Source organism: Littorina saxatilis, linkage group LG13, assembly GCF_037325665.1.
Source record: "Littorina saxatilis isolate snail1 linkage group LG13, US_GU_Lsax_2.0, whole genome shotgun sequence".
NCBI classification, from domain to species: domain Eukaryota; kingdom Metazoa; phylum Mollusca; class Gastropoda; order Littorinimorpha; family Littorinidae; genus Littorina; species Littorina saxatilis.
The window spans coordinates 8558020-8572336 of NC_090257.1; the positions used below are offsets into that span (position 1 = coordinate 8558020).

General features: G+C 41.1%; 1 protein-coding gene across 2 annotated transcripts in view; it reads left to right on the forward strand.

Annotated features, from left to right (window-relative positions):
• The first annotated feature begins 2995 nt into the window (after positions 1-2995).
• Positions 2996-14317, forward strand: part of LOC138983532 (low-density lipoprotein receptor-related protein 4-like) — a 55536-nt gene continuing 44214 nt past the window's right edge. For both annotated transcript variants that reach the window (XM_070356790.1, XM_070356791.1), the window contains exons 1-2: positions 2996-3222; positions 14073-14313. In XM_070356790.1, the coding sequence (XP_070212891.1) occupies positions 3156-3222; positions 14073-14313 (308 nt within the window). In that variant the 5' untranslated portion in view covers positions 2996-3155. The remainder of the gene's footprint in view (positions 3223-14072; positions 14314-14317) is intronic.

A 14317-nucleotide genomic window follows, 5' to 3' on the forward strand; every position in this document is an offset into this window, starting at 1 on the left:
GGGGTATCACGACAAAAAAGTCTGCACTTTAGCAATGACTTGGTGGATTGCTTTGAAACTTTCAGAATATTTTACCAACATACTAGAGATACTTCGAGCGAAATGATGGATTGTTACAGTTGTTTGTTAAAATGTTATACAATTTTTCGAAAGAAGTTTTTAATCTCGTCGTAGGATTGTTCCCTTGGGTCCAAAAAATTTATGACTTTGCATGTCTTTAGAAAAATGATTGATACACACACTGCTAAAGTTTTATGTGCGTGTAAACACTGACACAGATTTGCTGGACCAGTAAACACGCTACATATTTAAGCGATGATTCTGGTGCCACAGCGATGCCCAGCCAAGCGTGACCGTAGCATGTTTTAAGAGGCACGCAGCGATAACAGCTGTAAGCGCGAAACAGCGTGAACGTTCCATTTTTTCCTCATGAGTTTGCATGACTGGCAAATGAACGCCAGCAAATGAAACTTAGACAGAATCTGTATCAATCATTTATCTGTAGATATGCAAAGTCATGAATTTTTTGGACACAAGTGAACAATCCTATGACAAGTTTAACAACCTTTTCCGAAACATTGCGTCACATCTGGATAAATAACCGTAACGATCCAAACTTTCGCACGAAGTATCACTAATATGTTGGTAAAATATTCTGAAAGTTTCAAAGCAATCCACCAAGTCATTGCGAAAAATGTAGCGCTTTTTGACATGATACCCATACAAATTGACGTAAAACGTTCTGTTTTTGACCACTCTTGCGATCGACACCTGCATCAGTAGGAATAGCATAGCACGCAAAATACGCAAGGTAGCAAAACAAAATAATCTATTCAGGGTAGATAATTGGTTTGACTTTCTTCTCGTATGTGAAAGTTGCAAAGTTTTGCCTATTGTGATTTTTTGTCGATTTTTCATTCGGCTCTTCCGTTTTTGTCTGGTCGATTTTGACACTTACTTGAGCGGCGGTCGCGTGATCCCTGTAAAAGAAATATTTAATCCAAAAGGTGATCCTGAAGGTTAAGTGAACGGCCTTTTTCGGCATATACAGTTTTAATTAAATGACACAGGAATTAATGCTTTAATTTGGGTTTGAAATTTGTTGCAATAATTGTTTGGCCAACTTTATATCTGCCTCTCTGTATAACTCCAAAGGTGGACATGATGTAGTGCCAAGTGCCTGTTAAGAGAAGTACAGCCTTCAGTCCAATGAAGAGTACCTCCGTCCCCTCCCTCTCCTCCTTCTCCTCCTCACCCCTCTTCAACAGCCACGTTCGCTTGCATTGTCCTGTGACCCCCCCCCCCCCCTCCTCTATATCATGCGCCTGTGGTTAGCAGCACACATGTGTAACGAGTCCTTGTTGATTGCGAGTGTCCACTTGTTTGAAGCATGAGTTTCCTTTGGATCTCTCTCCCGTCAAGTGCCTGCGCCCTGCCCGCTGTGTTAGCTGTGTACACGGTGCAAACAAAGTGTTGATCTAGACAGCATGATACTACAGCGTGCAGCTGCCACAGTAGCAAGTATGATGGAAAAGAACATAAAGAGCTTGAGGTCCTTCGTGTTTCGAGAACAACAAACAAACAAACAAACAAACAAACAAACAAACACTCAAATAAACACACAAGCAAACAAAATAGGAAACTAGCAAACAAACAAACACACACTCAAATAAGCACACAAGCAAACGAAATAAGAAACTAGCAAACACACAAGCTATCAAGCAAGCAACCAGACCAAAAAACCAACGAACGAATGAACTAGCAGACAGTAAAACAAACCAATAGACAAACAAACAAACAAACAAACAAACAAACAAACAAACAAACAAACAAACAAACAAACAAACAAACAAACAAACAAACAAACAAACGAAATAAGAAACTAGCAAACACACAAGCTATCAAGCAAGCAACCAGACCAACAAACCAACGAACGAATGAACTAGCAGACAGTAAAACAAACCAACGAACGAATGAACTAGCAGACAGTAAAACAAACCAATAGACAAACAAACAAACAGAATAACAACAAAAACACAATGACACAAAGAAAGCAAAAATCACACTAACAAACGGAATTAAAGATATCACCTTGTAATCTTAAATACGCCATTCTAAGTTCCCTGGAATTGTGATTATCACATTCTTATATTTCTCGGAATTGTTATCATTGTGCGTCAGCGTGAGGTGCGCCAGCGTAAGCCTACGCCGTGGTACAGCTCGGTCGCTGATCAGCTCTCTTTACGTCACAGGAACATTTTGAATCATGCAAAGCAGCCAAAACACTGTGCCTGGCCATAGCAGCCTCAGGCTTTAGAATGTCACAAATGTTTGTGAATATTACAGACAGCTTTCAGTACCAGCAATATACAAATCAAAGTTAGATAAGATGCGATATCAAGTGTTAGATGATCAGTCAACGGCAATTTACAATCAAAGGCGGGGTCTACTTTTAGAGCAGAGTGGGAAAGGTTCGTTGAATTCATGTTGAAAGTGACACCTCTGTCAATCTGCTTAATTAGTTCAAAAAAACACTTCTTACTCTTCACAGAAAACCCCAAAGCTGTTGATTTTGAGAATATGCTCGGTGAAAGAATGTTTGTATTACATGACTGTACACGTCTGAACAGTTCTCGTGTGAGCAGGAAGGAAGGCAACGTTGGGCACTACGATTTGAAAAAAAATCAGCATACAGACTCGCAGCTTGTAGTATACGTGACAGAAACAACAAGAGTTAATTTGTACAACTGTTCATCCTATTTTCCCTTTGTTTTCGTTATGTTCAAGCACAGTAAATTAGATTCGATAGATGTTTGTTTGGCTGTGTTAAAGAACTAAACGAGTGTTCGAAACTTGATGTGATTTCTCTCTCGCTAGAATGCATGCATGTGTCATAACTTAAGGCTAATTACAGCTGAATAAAATCTCCATAACCACATATACAGGAACAGAAATTGTGTCAGGATTATATGTGTGTCATAACAGCGGCCGGACTGCTGCGAAGACTGAAGAAGGGGGCGTAACTAGCTCACACCGGAAGCGACCCTTACACTCGTTGTCGTCTGCTCCTCTTCAATGGGTTGCTCTGCGCATGCGTAGATCTGATTAACATCGACTGCACGGAGAAGACGGGAAAGTTGGTGGCAAGATTCATAATGGATGTGTTCAAGTTTTCTGCTTTCCTTGGGATTTTTTTGACCTTCTTCTCGACATGTTTAGCAAGTAAGTTTTTTGTGCGTGTTTTGTTTAGATGTTGGCATACTCATGTGCAGCATGAAAACAGAAAGAGAGGAACACGCACACCGATTGGAACAGGTCGATTAACTTATTGGTCAGCTGATTGGTTGACTGGCTGGTATGCCTCTTTGTTGATTTATTCACTTTCCCATTCATTAGTATCAGTTTCAAAGGTTTTGTCTCAAATTGGCAATTTATGTAATAATCTCTTATTCCACCGATTTTGAGTGAATTGTTTAGGTGGACACAAAACTAAACATATGTTACCATGTGCGCGACACATGTGTCTTACTCAAATATTAGATATCGTACAGCAACTCAGCAAACATAGTACATATACACATTCCTGAAAATGTGAATATTAACAGCTATTGTGTTTTCAGCGTAGCAATAGGGTCCGATATTTAGACGAGACAAGTATAATGCCGACGAGTCGAAGACGAGTCGCATTATACTTGTTCGAGTCTAAATATCGGACCCTATTGCTACGCTGAAAATACAATAGCGATTATATAGCTGTTCTGACCTTTATTTGTTGTTCCAAACTTACAAAATGACAGTTTTTGCATCGATGCGTTGATCTCAGGTTTTGATAGCAGACGCCGTTTCTTATGCGCATTAGTTTTGCGCAGGCGCCACACTGACTTTGGAAAAAAAACTCGATTTGACAACACAGCTGTTAAACAGCTTTTTATTAGTTCATTCGTATACAACAAAAAGAAGTTTGAGTTTTTTTTAATTTTGAACAAGACTACTTATGAAGAAGACCAAAACACAACATCAACGGAAAACTAGAAACAACTGAAGAACTAGGATGCAACAAGGGGAGGAAAAGAGAACAGCTAATCCGTACAAAGCGAGCAGACGGCAGCGACGTTTTCAGTTTGGGTGAATGGCATTTATACTTGTCTCGTCATGAAGCGAATTTTTCAACCTCAGTTATAAACGACTACATGAATGTTAGTGCCATGGAAGTGGTGTATTTAGTGTGGAGTTACGAGATAATAAAAGCCAAATGCGAAAGTTCGTGTCAGTCGGCACTGAACTGTGAACTAAGCTCACAGGCACACAAAAACGGCTGTTCCGTTTTACTCCCCTGTTTGTACTACATCTTTCGACTTTAGGCATTTTGTGGTGTTTAGGGACAGAAAATAATAGGTTTAGTCCTGTTTCATCGGGAATTTAGCAGAAAAGGGTATGCTATCGACATTTGTAAAGCTGAAAAACATTCCCGAGAAGAATTTCAAGTTGTCAGTGTATGCTGTTGTCGATCAGTGAAACATCGTGTGGTACAGATGGGTAAACCGGAACCATGCGTCTTTGTTATTGACAATATGCTTTTGGATATTGGCAAAAATGGCCGACTTCCGTAGCATTATGCTTTGATGATCGGAAGAGACCATCCAATCACAGCCCCCGAATTCCCCCACGTGTCCATCAGAATAGCTATATATTCCTACATTTAGGGATTTACAATTTCATTCGGAGAATTGTACATTTACTGAACATATATTCCAAACAAAAAGAGTGCTTTGTATGTTAAAAGAAACTCATTGATTGACTTCTTCATGATTAAAAGTCAATACCCATTCACTGATACATACAACGCCTTTATTCTGACAGTGACGAATGCAAGTTGTACTGAATAGTCATGTCAAGCAAATACATGTACGCGTAGGCACATCCTAATGAGCACTTGGCCTGTGACTATAACTTGACGTATAGAAGTAGTATGAATGATTGCGTGTGTTATCAAGAATGACATAATTTCGCGGACGAAATGGTATATAAAAGTCAATGTTTCTTTCTTTAAAATTTTTGTGAAATTTACATTCATAGATATGAATACAACAGGAATACGGCTTATATGCAGCGCAGTGGTATCCTCAAAACAGAATTACAACTAATGATACATATAACAAGTCGCGTAAGGCGAAAATACAATATTTAGTCAAGTAGCTGTCGAACTCACAGAATGAAACGCAATGCCATTTTACTCGTAGCATCGTCAGGCCACCGCTCATGGCAAAGGCAGTGAAATTGACAAGAAGAGCGGGGTAGTAGTTGCGCTAAGAAGGATAGCACGCTTTTCTGTACCTCTCTTTGTTTTAACTTTCTGAGCGTGTTTTTAATCCAAACATATCATATCTATATGTTTTTGGAATCAGGAACCGACAAGGAATAAGATGAAAGTGTTTTTAAATTGATTTGGACAATTTAATTTTGATAATAATTTTTATATATTTAATTTTCAGAGCTTGTTTTTAATCCGAATATAACATATTTATATGTTTTTGGAATCAGCAAATGATGGAGAATAAGATAAACGTAAATTTGGATCGTTTTATAAATTTTTATTTTTTTTTTACAATTTTCAGATTTTTAATGACCAAAGTCATTAATTAATTTTTAAGCCACCAAGCTGAAATGCAATACCGAACCCCGGGCTTCGTCGAAGATTACTTGACCAAAATTTCAACCAATTTGGTTGAAAAATGAGGGCGTGACAGTGCCGCCTCAACTTTCACGAAAAGCCGGATATGACGTCATCAAAGACATTTATCAAAAAAATGAAAAAAACGTTCGGGGATTTCATACCCAGGAACTCTCATGTCAAATTTCATAAAGATCGGTCCAGTAGTTTAGTCTGAATCGCTCTACACACACACACACACACACAGACACACACACACACAGACACACGCACATACACCACGACCCTCGTTTCGATTCCCCCTCGATGTTAAAATATTTAGTCAAAACTTGACTAAATATAAAAATGGTGAACAGTCAAGTTGTCACATGATATACACCATCTTTCAACCGTAACGTCAAAATAAAAATAAAATATCAAGAAAATAAACAAACAAACACACACACACACACACACACGCACACACGCACACACGCACGCACGCACGCACGCGTTCACGCACGCTCGCACGCACACATACGCACGCACGCACGCACGCACGCACGCACGCACGCACGCACACGTAAACACACACACACACACACACACACACGCACACACACACACACACGCGCACACGCACACACACACACACACACACACACACACACCACTCACACACAAACAAAACAAGGAAAATGAAACAACTTTCACTGAAAGTTTGAGTTGAAAAACCAAGAGTTTCTCTCTCTCACTCTCTCTCACTCTGTGTATATGTTACAGTTAATCTGTGAAACCAGGGAATACGTATATTAACTAAACTATTTTAGGTAATACATGAATATTAACTGTTTTTTTCCGTCAGTTAATTCATGTATTACCTAGTTAATACACGTATTCCCTGGTTTCACAGATTAACTGTAACATATACTTCCTATAATTCAGTAATTACGTAACACACTTTTTTTGATTAGTAGATAAGTCCCTTTTCACGGCGAGGGCTATGGTTGCATAAAAAGATTACCCATGCTTACTCTTGTACCTTCTTTAAATAAATAATTGTCATTGTCAATGTCTCTCTCTCTCTCTCTCTCTCTCTCTCTCTCTCTCTCTCTCTCTCTCTCTCTCTCTCTCTCTCTCTCTCTCGCTCTCTCTCTTTCTTTGTTTTGTTTTTAGGATTGGAATAGAGTGCTTTTTTGTGTGGAAAATCGATATGTTAAACACTGTGTATAAAGACAATTTGTTGCTTATTCCCATTGCAATATTTCATGGCAGTATACAGGACTTCCCTTCTTGCACTGCAGGTTATATGCAAATTACAATAGTATAATTATATTATTGTTCCCTCTATCCACAGTAACAACACCCGGGTTTTGCACACAAGTACACGTACAAGCGAAAGGACGAAAACGTGTCTCCCAAATCTGGCAAACATTCAACAACTGACAGTCTGCTAAAGTGTTTAAAATCATGGCTTGAAAAAAAAGGTGGAAAAAAACCACACACCACAAAAACAAAACTAAAACAAAACAACCAGAACAGAAAAATGAAAGGGTAATTTATTGAGCGTATAATTGAAAGCATATTATCACAGTTTCATTTGTGTGTGTTAACACGATCTATGTATCTTTTTATTCTCTTTGATTTTATATTCGGTTTGGAATAAAACTCAAGCGCAATGTTTTTCATCACTGATACAGTAAGCACCGCCGCCTGGTGGGTTAAGAGTGGAGATATTTCCGATCTCCTAAGGTCAACTTATGTGCAGACCTGCGCAGACCTGCCAGTGACTTAACCCCCTTCGTGTGTACACTCAAGCACAAGATCGACCAAGTGCGCACGGAAAAGATCCTGTAATCCATGTCAGAGTTCGGTGGGTTATAGAAACACGAAACTACCCAGCATGCGGGGTAAAAACGGTCATACACGTAAAAGTCCACTCGTGCTAAAAACATGAGTGAACGTGGGAAAAGAATTAGTAAGCACCATACTTCAATTCCCCATAATGATTCACTCTTCACCGGAAATGAATGTCAATAGCTTGACTGTCGAAGGGGTTGCTTGAATTTGCACAAATTAGTCAAGGGCCTATTATGCTCATCGGAAACTCTTGACTAATTTGGAAACAATGGCTCCATTCTAACTGATGTGAAATTCATTGACATAGCAGAGTCAAGATCTAGTCATTAGTCTGGTTTGATGTAAACATGATTTTCAGACAATGGACGAAGTTATACAATCTTCCAATGTAACTGCTGTAAAATTGATTGATGTATCTCGAATATTTAGCCTTAATATTAACTTCGTTTCATGTCTCACGAAATAACTTTGATTTAGTGTAAACATCAGTTTTAGACGATGATGGAAATTATACTATCTTCATTTCTAATTGCTGTAAGATTAATTAACATATATATCTGGGCCTATCACCATGGCGATCTAGTGTCATAAGACTGATTTGATATAAACAACATTTTCAGACAACGGAGGAAGTTATAGAATCTTTGATTTGAACTGCTGTAAAATTGATTGACGTATCTTGACCAATTATCTTTGAGACTAATTGCGTTTCATGATTTGCAAAATATGTCTGATTTGGTGTAAACATTAGTTTCAGACAATGGGGGAAATTATACAATCTTCCATAGTAACTGCTGTAACATTGATTGACGTATCTCGAACATTTAGCATTAAGATTAACTTCGTTTCATGTCTCGCGAAATAACTCTAATTTAGTGTAAACATCAGTTTTAGACGATGATGAACATGATGCTATCTTAATTCATTTCTAACTGCTGTAAGACTAATTAACATATCTGGCCCAATCAGCATTGAGATCAACTGCGTGTCAGTCTGATTTGGTGTTAACATCAGTTTTAGACGATGTAGGAAATGACTCAATCTTCATTTCTTACTGTTGTAACATTAATTGACGTATGCGGACAAACCACTATTATGAATAACTGCGTGTCAGACATCCGTTTAAATTGATGAACTGCAGCGCACTCATTCTGATCAGTCATCGCTCAACGGCTATCGCCAGTTATCTCTCTGACCGGACGCTACAGTCCTACACGAATCTATCAAAATAAGAATACAGAGTTATCTCCCATATATGTTTTTCGCGAGCACTGATCTAAATTTGAGATCAGTGTTCGCGAGACGAAAATGATTGCAGATTGGCCGACTTCGACAGTGATCTCCGTTCTGTTCTTCACAGTTATGATAAAGACATCGTTCTAAGGTCAAAACAAGTCGAAATTTTGGGACTGCTGCCGGAAGGAGACCGTAATATATGGTTTCATCACTGTCAACTGGTTACAGAAAAAATCGTCTGCTCCAGTGAGCGCCGAAACCAAACGGTTGATTATCACGTGACACTTTTGCCATATTAAGAGTTGTTTGCACAGTAAATACAGCCGCGAAAAATAGCTCGCTTGAAACTGTCTTACATATCAATTCCTTTGTAATTTAAAAATTACAAAACATAATGAAAAATCATTATCGACGATCGCGAATCTGCTTATATCAATAATACATTACAAAAAGATCTAAATGTGTAAAAAAAAAATCGGTTTCCTTGCCAGACAAGGAAACTCAAGGCAGGGAGAGAATGAGCCGAACTCATTTTGACCTGAGCTCAGGATGCAGCGTACTGTGATCCTCATGACAGAGAGTCAGTGTCCAGCTGACGAACGAAAAGAAGAAAGAAGAAGACGACGATGAAGGCAATAATCCAACGCAAATGGCGCGTCCTTCACGCGTACACAGTCAGGCATGGAATAATAGCATCCTTTCACCAAGACACATACCACAAATCATGAGTGTTGCTGCTGTCTGTGATCGATTTGGAGTTTGTGTGTACTGAATAACGTGTCACTGACCTAGGTGTCACTCACAAAACAAAGTCAAGAAAAATGTCCACTCTCCGCAGGAAGCTTTTCAGGGTGTTGATCTTTTGCATTCATTTAAAGGCACAGCCCTTGCCGTGTACACAGCCCTTGCCATGTACACAGCCCTTGCCGTGTACACAGTCCTTGCCATGTACACAGCCCTTGCCATGTACACAGTCCTTGCCATGTACACAGCCCTTGCCATGTACACAGCCCTTGCCGTGTATACATCCCTTGCCGTGTACACAGTCCTTGCCATGTACACAGCCCTTGCCATGTACACAGCCCTTGCCAAGTACACAGCCCTTGCCATGTACACAGCCCTTGCCATGTACACCGCCCTTGCCATGTACACAGCCCTTGTCATGTACACAGCCCTTGCCATGTACACCGCCCTTGCCATGTACACAGCCCTTGCCATGTACACAGCCCTTGCCATGTACACCGCCCTTGCCATGTACACAGCCCTTGCCGTGTACACAGCCCTTGCCGTGTACACAGCCCTTGCCGTGTACACAGCCCTTGCCGTGTACACAGCCCTTGCCATGTACACAGCCCTTGCCGTGTACACAGCCCTTGCCATGTACACAGCCCATGCCATGTACACAGCCCTTGCCATGTACACCGCCCTTGCCATGTACACAGCCCTTGCCATGTACACAGCCCTTGCCATGTACACAGCCCTTGCCATGTACACAGCCCTTGCCATGTACACAGCCCTTGCCGTGTACACAGCCCTTGCCATGTACACAGCCCTTGCCGTGTACACAGCCCTTGCCATGTACACAGCCCATGCCATGTACACAGTCCTGCTCACCAGCTCAGATCTACCGAGGCTTTGACATAGGATGAGATCACCCCTCCGGTGGGACACATACCAACAGTCAACATCCCGACTGCTTCCTGTGTAGAGATCCTGTTCTTGGTATGAATAAACCTCTCAGATCCAATTGTTAGTATGAATAAACCTCTCAGATCCAATTCTTGGTATGAATAAACCTCTCAGATCCAATTGTTAGAATGAATGAATAAACCTCTCAGATCCAATTCTTGGTATGAATAAACCTCTCAGATCCAATTGTTAGAATGAATGAATAAACCTCTCAGATCCAATTCTTGGTATGAATAAACCTCTCAGATCCAATTGTTAGAATGAATGAATAAACCTCTCAGATCCAATTCTTGGTATGAATAAACCTCTCAGATCCAATTGTTAGAATGAATGAATAAACCTCTCAGATCCAAATCTTGGTGTGAATAAACCTCTCAGATCCAATTGTTAGAATGAATGAATAAACCTCTCAGATCCAATTCTTGGTATGAATAAACCTCTCAGATCTAATTCTTGGTATGAATAAACTTCTCAGATCCAATTGTTAGTATGAATACACCTCTCAGATCCAATTCTTGGTATGAATAAACTTCTCATATCGACACTAGTGGCTTTTAAGAAATTATCCATAAAAAAACACTGCACAGTAAGCGTCTTTTTGTTTGTTTGTTTGCTTAACGCCCAGCCGACCACGAAGGGCCCTATCAGGGCGGTGCTGCTTTGACATTTAACGTGCGCCACACACAAGACAGAAGTCGCAGCACAGGCTTCATGTCTCACCCAGTCACATTATTCTGACACCGGACCAACCAGTCCTAGCACTAACCCCATAATGCCAGACGCCAGGCGGAGCAGCCACTAGATTGCCAATTTTAAAGTCTTAGGTATGACCGGGCCGGGGTTCGAACCCACGACCTCCCGATCACGGGGCGGACGCCTTACCACTAGGCCAACCGTGCCGGTTACAGTAAGCGTCCTGGCTGTTTATTGTTGGTATGTGTCAAAGTGGAATGATGCTGTTATTCCCTGTGGAAGCTTGGACAGACCTGTGGCGGTGAACATGAACTTGTAAGCGGAAAGGACGCTACCTTTAAGTTAATAAAGGATGCTCTTATTTCGAGCAAAAACCTAGACACGGATCCATGTTGGGGTTTCGCATGACGTCTTTCTGATGTAAACACCAACATATCCTGTTCCGGTTGATCAGATTATGGGATTGCAAACTTGCCTTTCTGACGACGCAGTTTACAATCGGCGGTCGGGCTTTGCGTGTGTCAAAGATAACACGCATGCGCATTCGGCGATACTGCTAAAAATAGCGAGGAATTTCCAACGACGGAGACTCTGCTATTGTTGCTTTTTGACTCACATGCGAAGCAAAAGTGAGTCTATGTACTCACCCGAGTCGTCCGTCCGTCCGTCCGTCCGTCCGTCCGTCCGGAAAACTTTAACGTTGGATATTTTTTGGACACTATTCAGTCTATCAGTACCAAATTTGGCAAGATGGTGTATGATGACAAGGCCCCAAAAAACATACATAGCATCTTGACCTTGCTTCAAGGTCAAGGTCGCAGGGGCCATAAATGTTGCCTAAAAAACAGCTATTTTTCACATTTTTCCCATTTTCTCTGAAGTTTTTGAGATTGAATACCTCACCTATATATGATTCATAGGGCAAAGTAAGCCCCATCTTTTGATACCAGTTTGGTTTACCTTGCTTCAAGGTCAAGGTCACAGGAGCTCTTCAAAGTTGGATTGTATACATATTTTGAAGTGACCTTGACCCTGAACTATGGGAGATAACTGTTTCAAACTTAAAGATTATGTGGGGCACATGTTATGCTTTCATCATGAGACACATTTGGTCACATATGATCAAGGTCAAGGTCACTTTGACCCTTATGAAATGTGACCAAATAAGGTAGTGAACCACTAAAAGTGACCATATCTCATGGTAGAAAGAGCCAATAAGCACCATTGTACTTCCTATGTCTTGAATTAACAGCTTTGTGTTGCATGACCTTGGATGACCTTGACCTTGGGTCAAGGTCACATGTATTTTGGTAGGAAAAATGTGTAAAGCAGTTCTTAGTGTATGATGTCATTGCTAGGTTTAGTTATTTGACCTTGACCCTGAAGGTCAAGGTCATGTAAAGGTCAAGGTCAAGCATGTGAGTCGTATGGGCTTTGCCCTTCTTGTTCCTGAATTTTATGAATCGACGACCGAGCTTCGTGTATGTCAAATGGTATACTCATGGAAGTTCGGCGGTATTGCTAAAATTAGTGAGGAGATCCCCACAACGAAGACAGTGCTATGTTTCTCAATTAAAGACTTGTCCAGTGCGAATGTCATTAAAGGCACAGTGCAGCTCACAGCCTTCGTTTTGCGTTTTTGTTGCAGCAGAGTGCATTTACAGTTCAAAAATCCTCCTATGGTAGTAAAACAAACCCAAAACTACCCAACGACGACATCTGTGAAGCTCGACAGTTTCTTGTTCACGCGAGTGCATAAATTAACCTAGTTATTACGTGGTGTTTTGTCGGAGTTCGATTCAACTGAGTGATTCCGGCCTCCATTTTGTTTTACACAAACTCATGATGACGTCTGACATAGTTTGCTAGTGACGTGTCTTTTCAGTTGTGCATGATGTGCATGTGGTGATCTACCTGATCTAAATTTAGATCCAAAAATAGGCCAAGACCAGCCGGGTCCGAGTACGAAATTAATTCGTAAAAACATCGCAGTTCTTGACTCTTTGGGTGCAAGTCAATGAAACTTGGTAGTTCTTCTAACGGATAGCTGCCTGAGGTATGACTAAAAGCCCCAGGGGCTCCGTGCACCTGGATTTGACAAGTTCAGTACCTTTAAGATCATGTCTCATTGTGCGTATCATCCCCAGTCCAGCTCTCAAAAAACCTGATCTGGGCGCCGAGCCAGGAAGCGGACCGTCATTTGGATCACCAAATAGTTAACACGGTAACAATAACAATGTGCTCACCAGGAAACAGCAACATTTCAACAAATAGTTAACACGATAACAATAACAATGTGCTCACCAGAAAACAGCAACATTTCACCAAATAGTTAACAAGATAGCAAAAACATGTAATCACCAGAAAACAGCAACATTTCACCAAAGAATTGTTTGTAGTAAATGCATTTCTCATTGTATATATCATCCGCAGTTCAGCATGGGCGGAACCTTATCTTGGCCCCGACGCCGGTCACGAGGCTGAAGGTCTCCAAATTGGATTATTCAAGAATTATCCAGTGTGATTGTTATTAGCACCCCCCCCCCCCCCCCCTTCCACAACTCTCCCCCCTCCCCCACCGAGTGCCCAATTCCGGCTGCTGGAGCTCCAGAATGCAGATCCCTGAAACACCTGCTATACACAACGATACCCCTGACACATATATCTCTCTCCATTTCTGTTGGCTTCCTGCGATGTGTTTGAGCATTTATAATTTCTGAAAACTTGCAGTAGTTTCTTTGCTACGATTTTGTCCATGTCATGGGGATAAATGGGTTAAATTCATCGTTTCAAGTTTCACATTGATGGTGTTACTTTTCAAGTCATGCGGGTAACAATGGGTTAAATTCATCGTTTCAAGTTTCACATTGATGGTGTTACTTTTCAAGTCATGCGGGGGTAACAATGGGTTAAATTCATCGTTCATTGTGCTTTTCATCCGCAGTTCAGCACCGGAGGAACCTGATCTGGACCCAGACGCCAGCCATGCGACTGACCGTGTCTAAACTAGTGGGGATCGAGGGCGACCCCCAGACGTGGGTACCGGCCAAGAAGCCGTCGGTCAAACACATCAGCGCCCCGTACTACGGCTGGGAGTTCAAGGCGCTGGGCTTCTCCTATCGCAGGCAGACGCTGGTGTGGAGCGAGTCCATGAACAAGAAGATACAGGCCCTTGTTCTTAACGGGTAC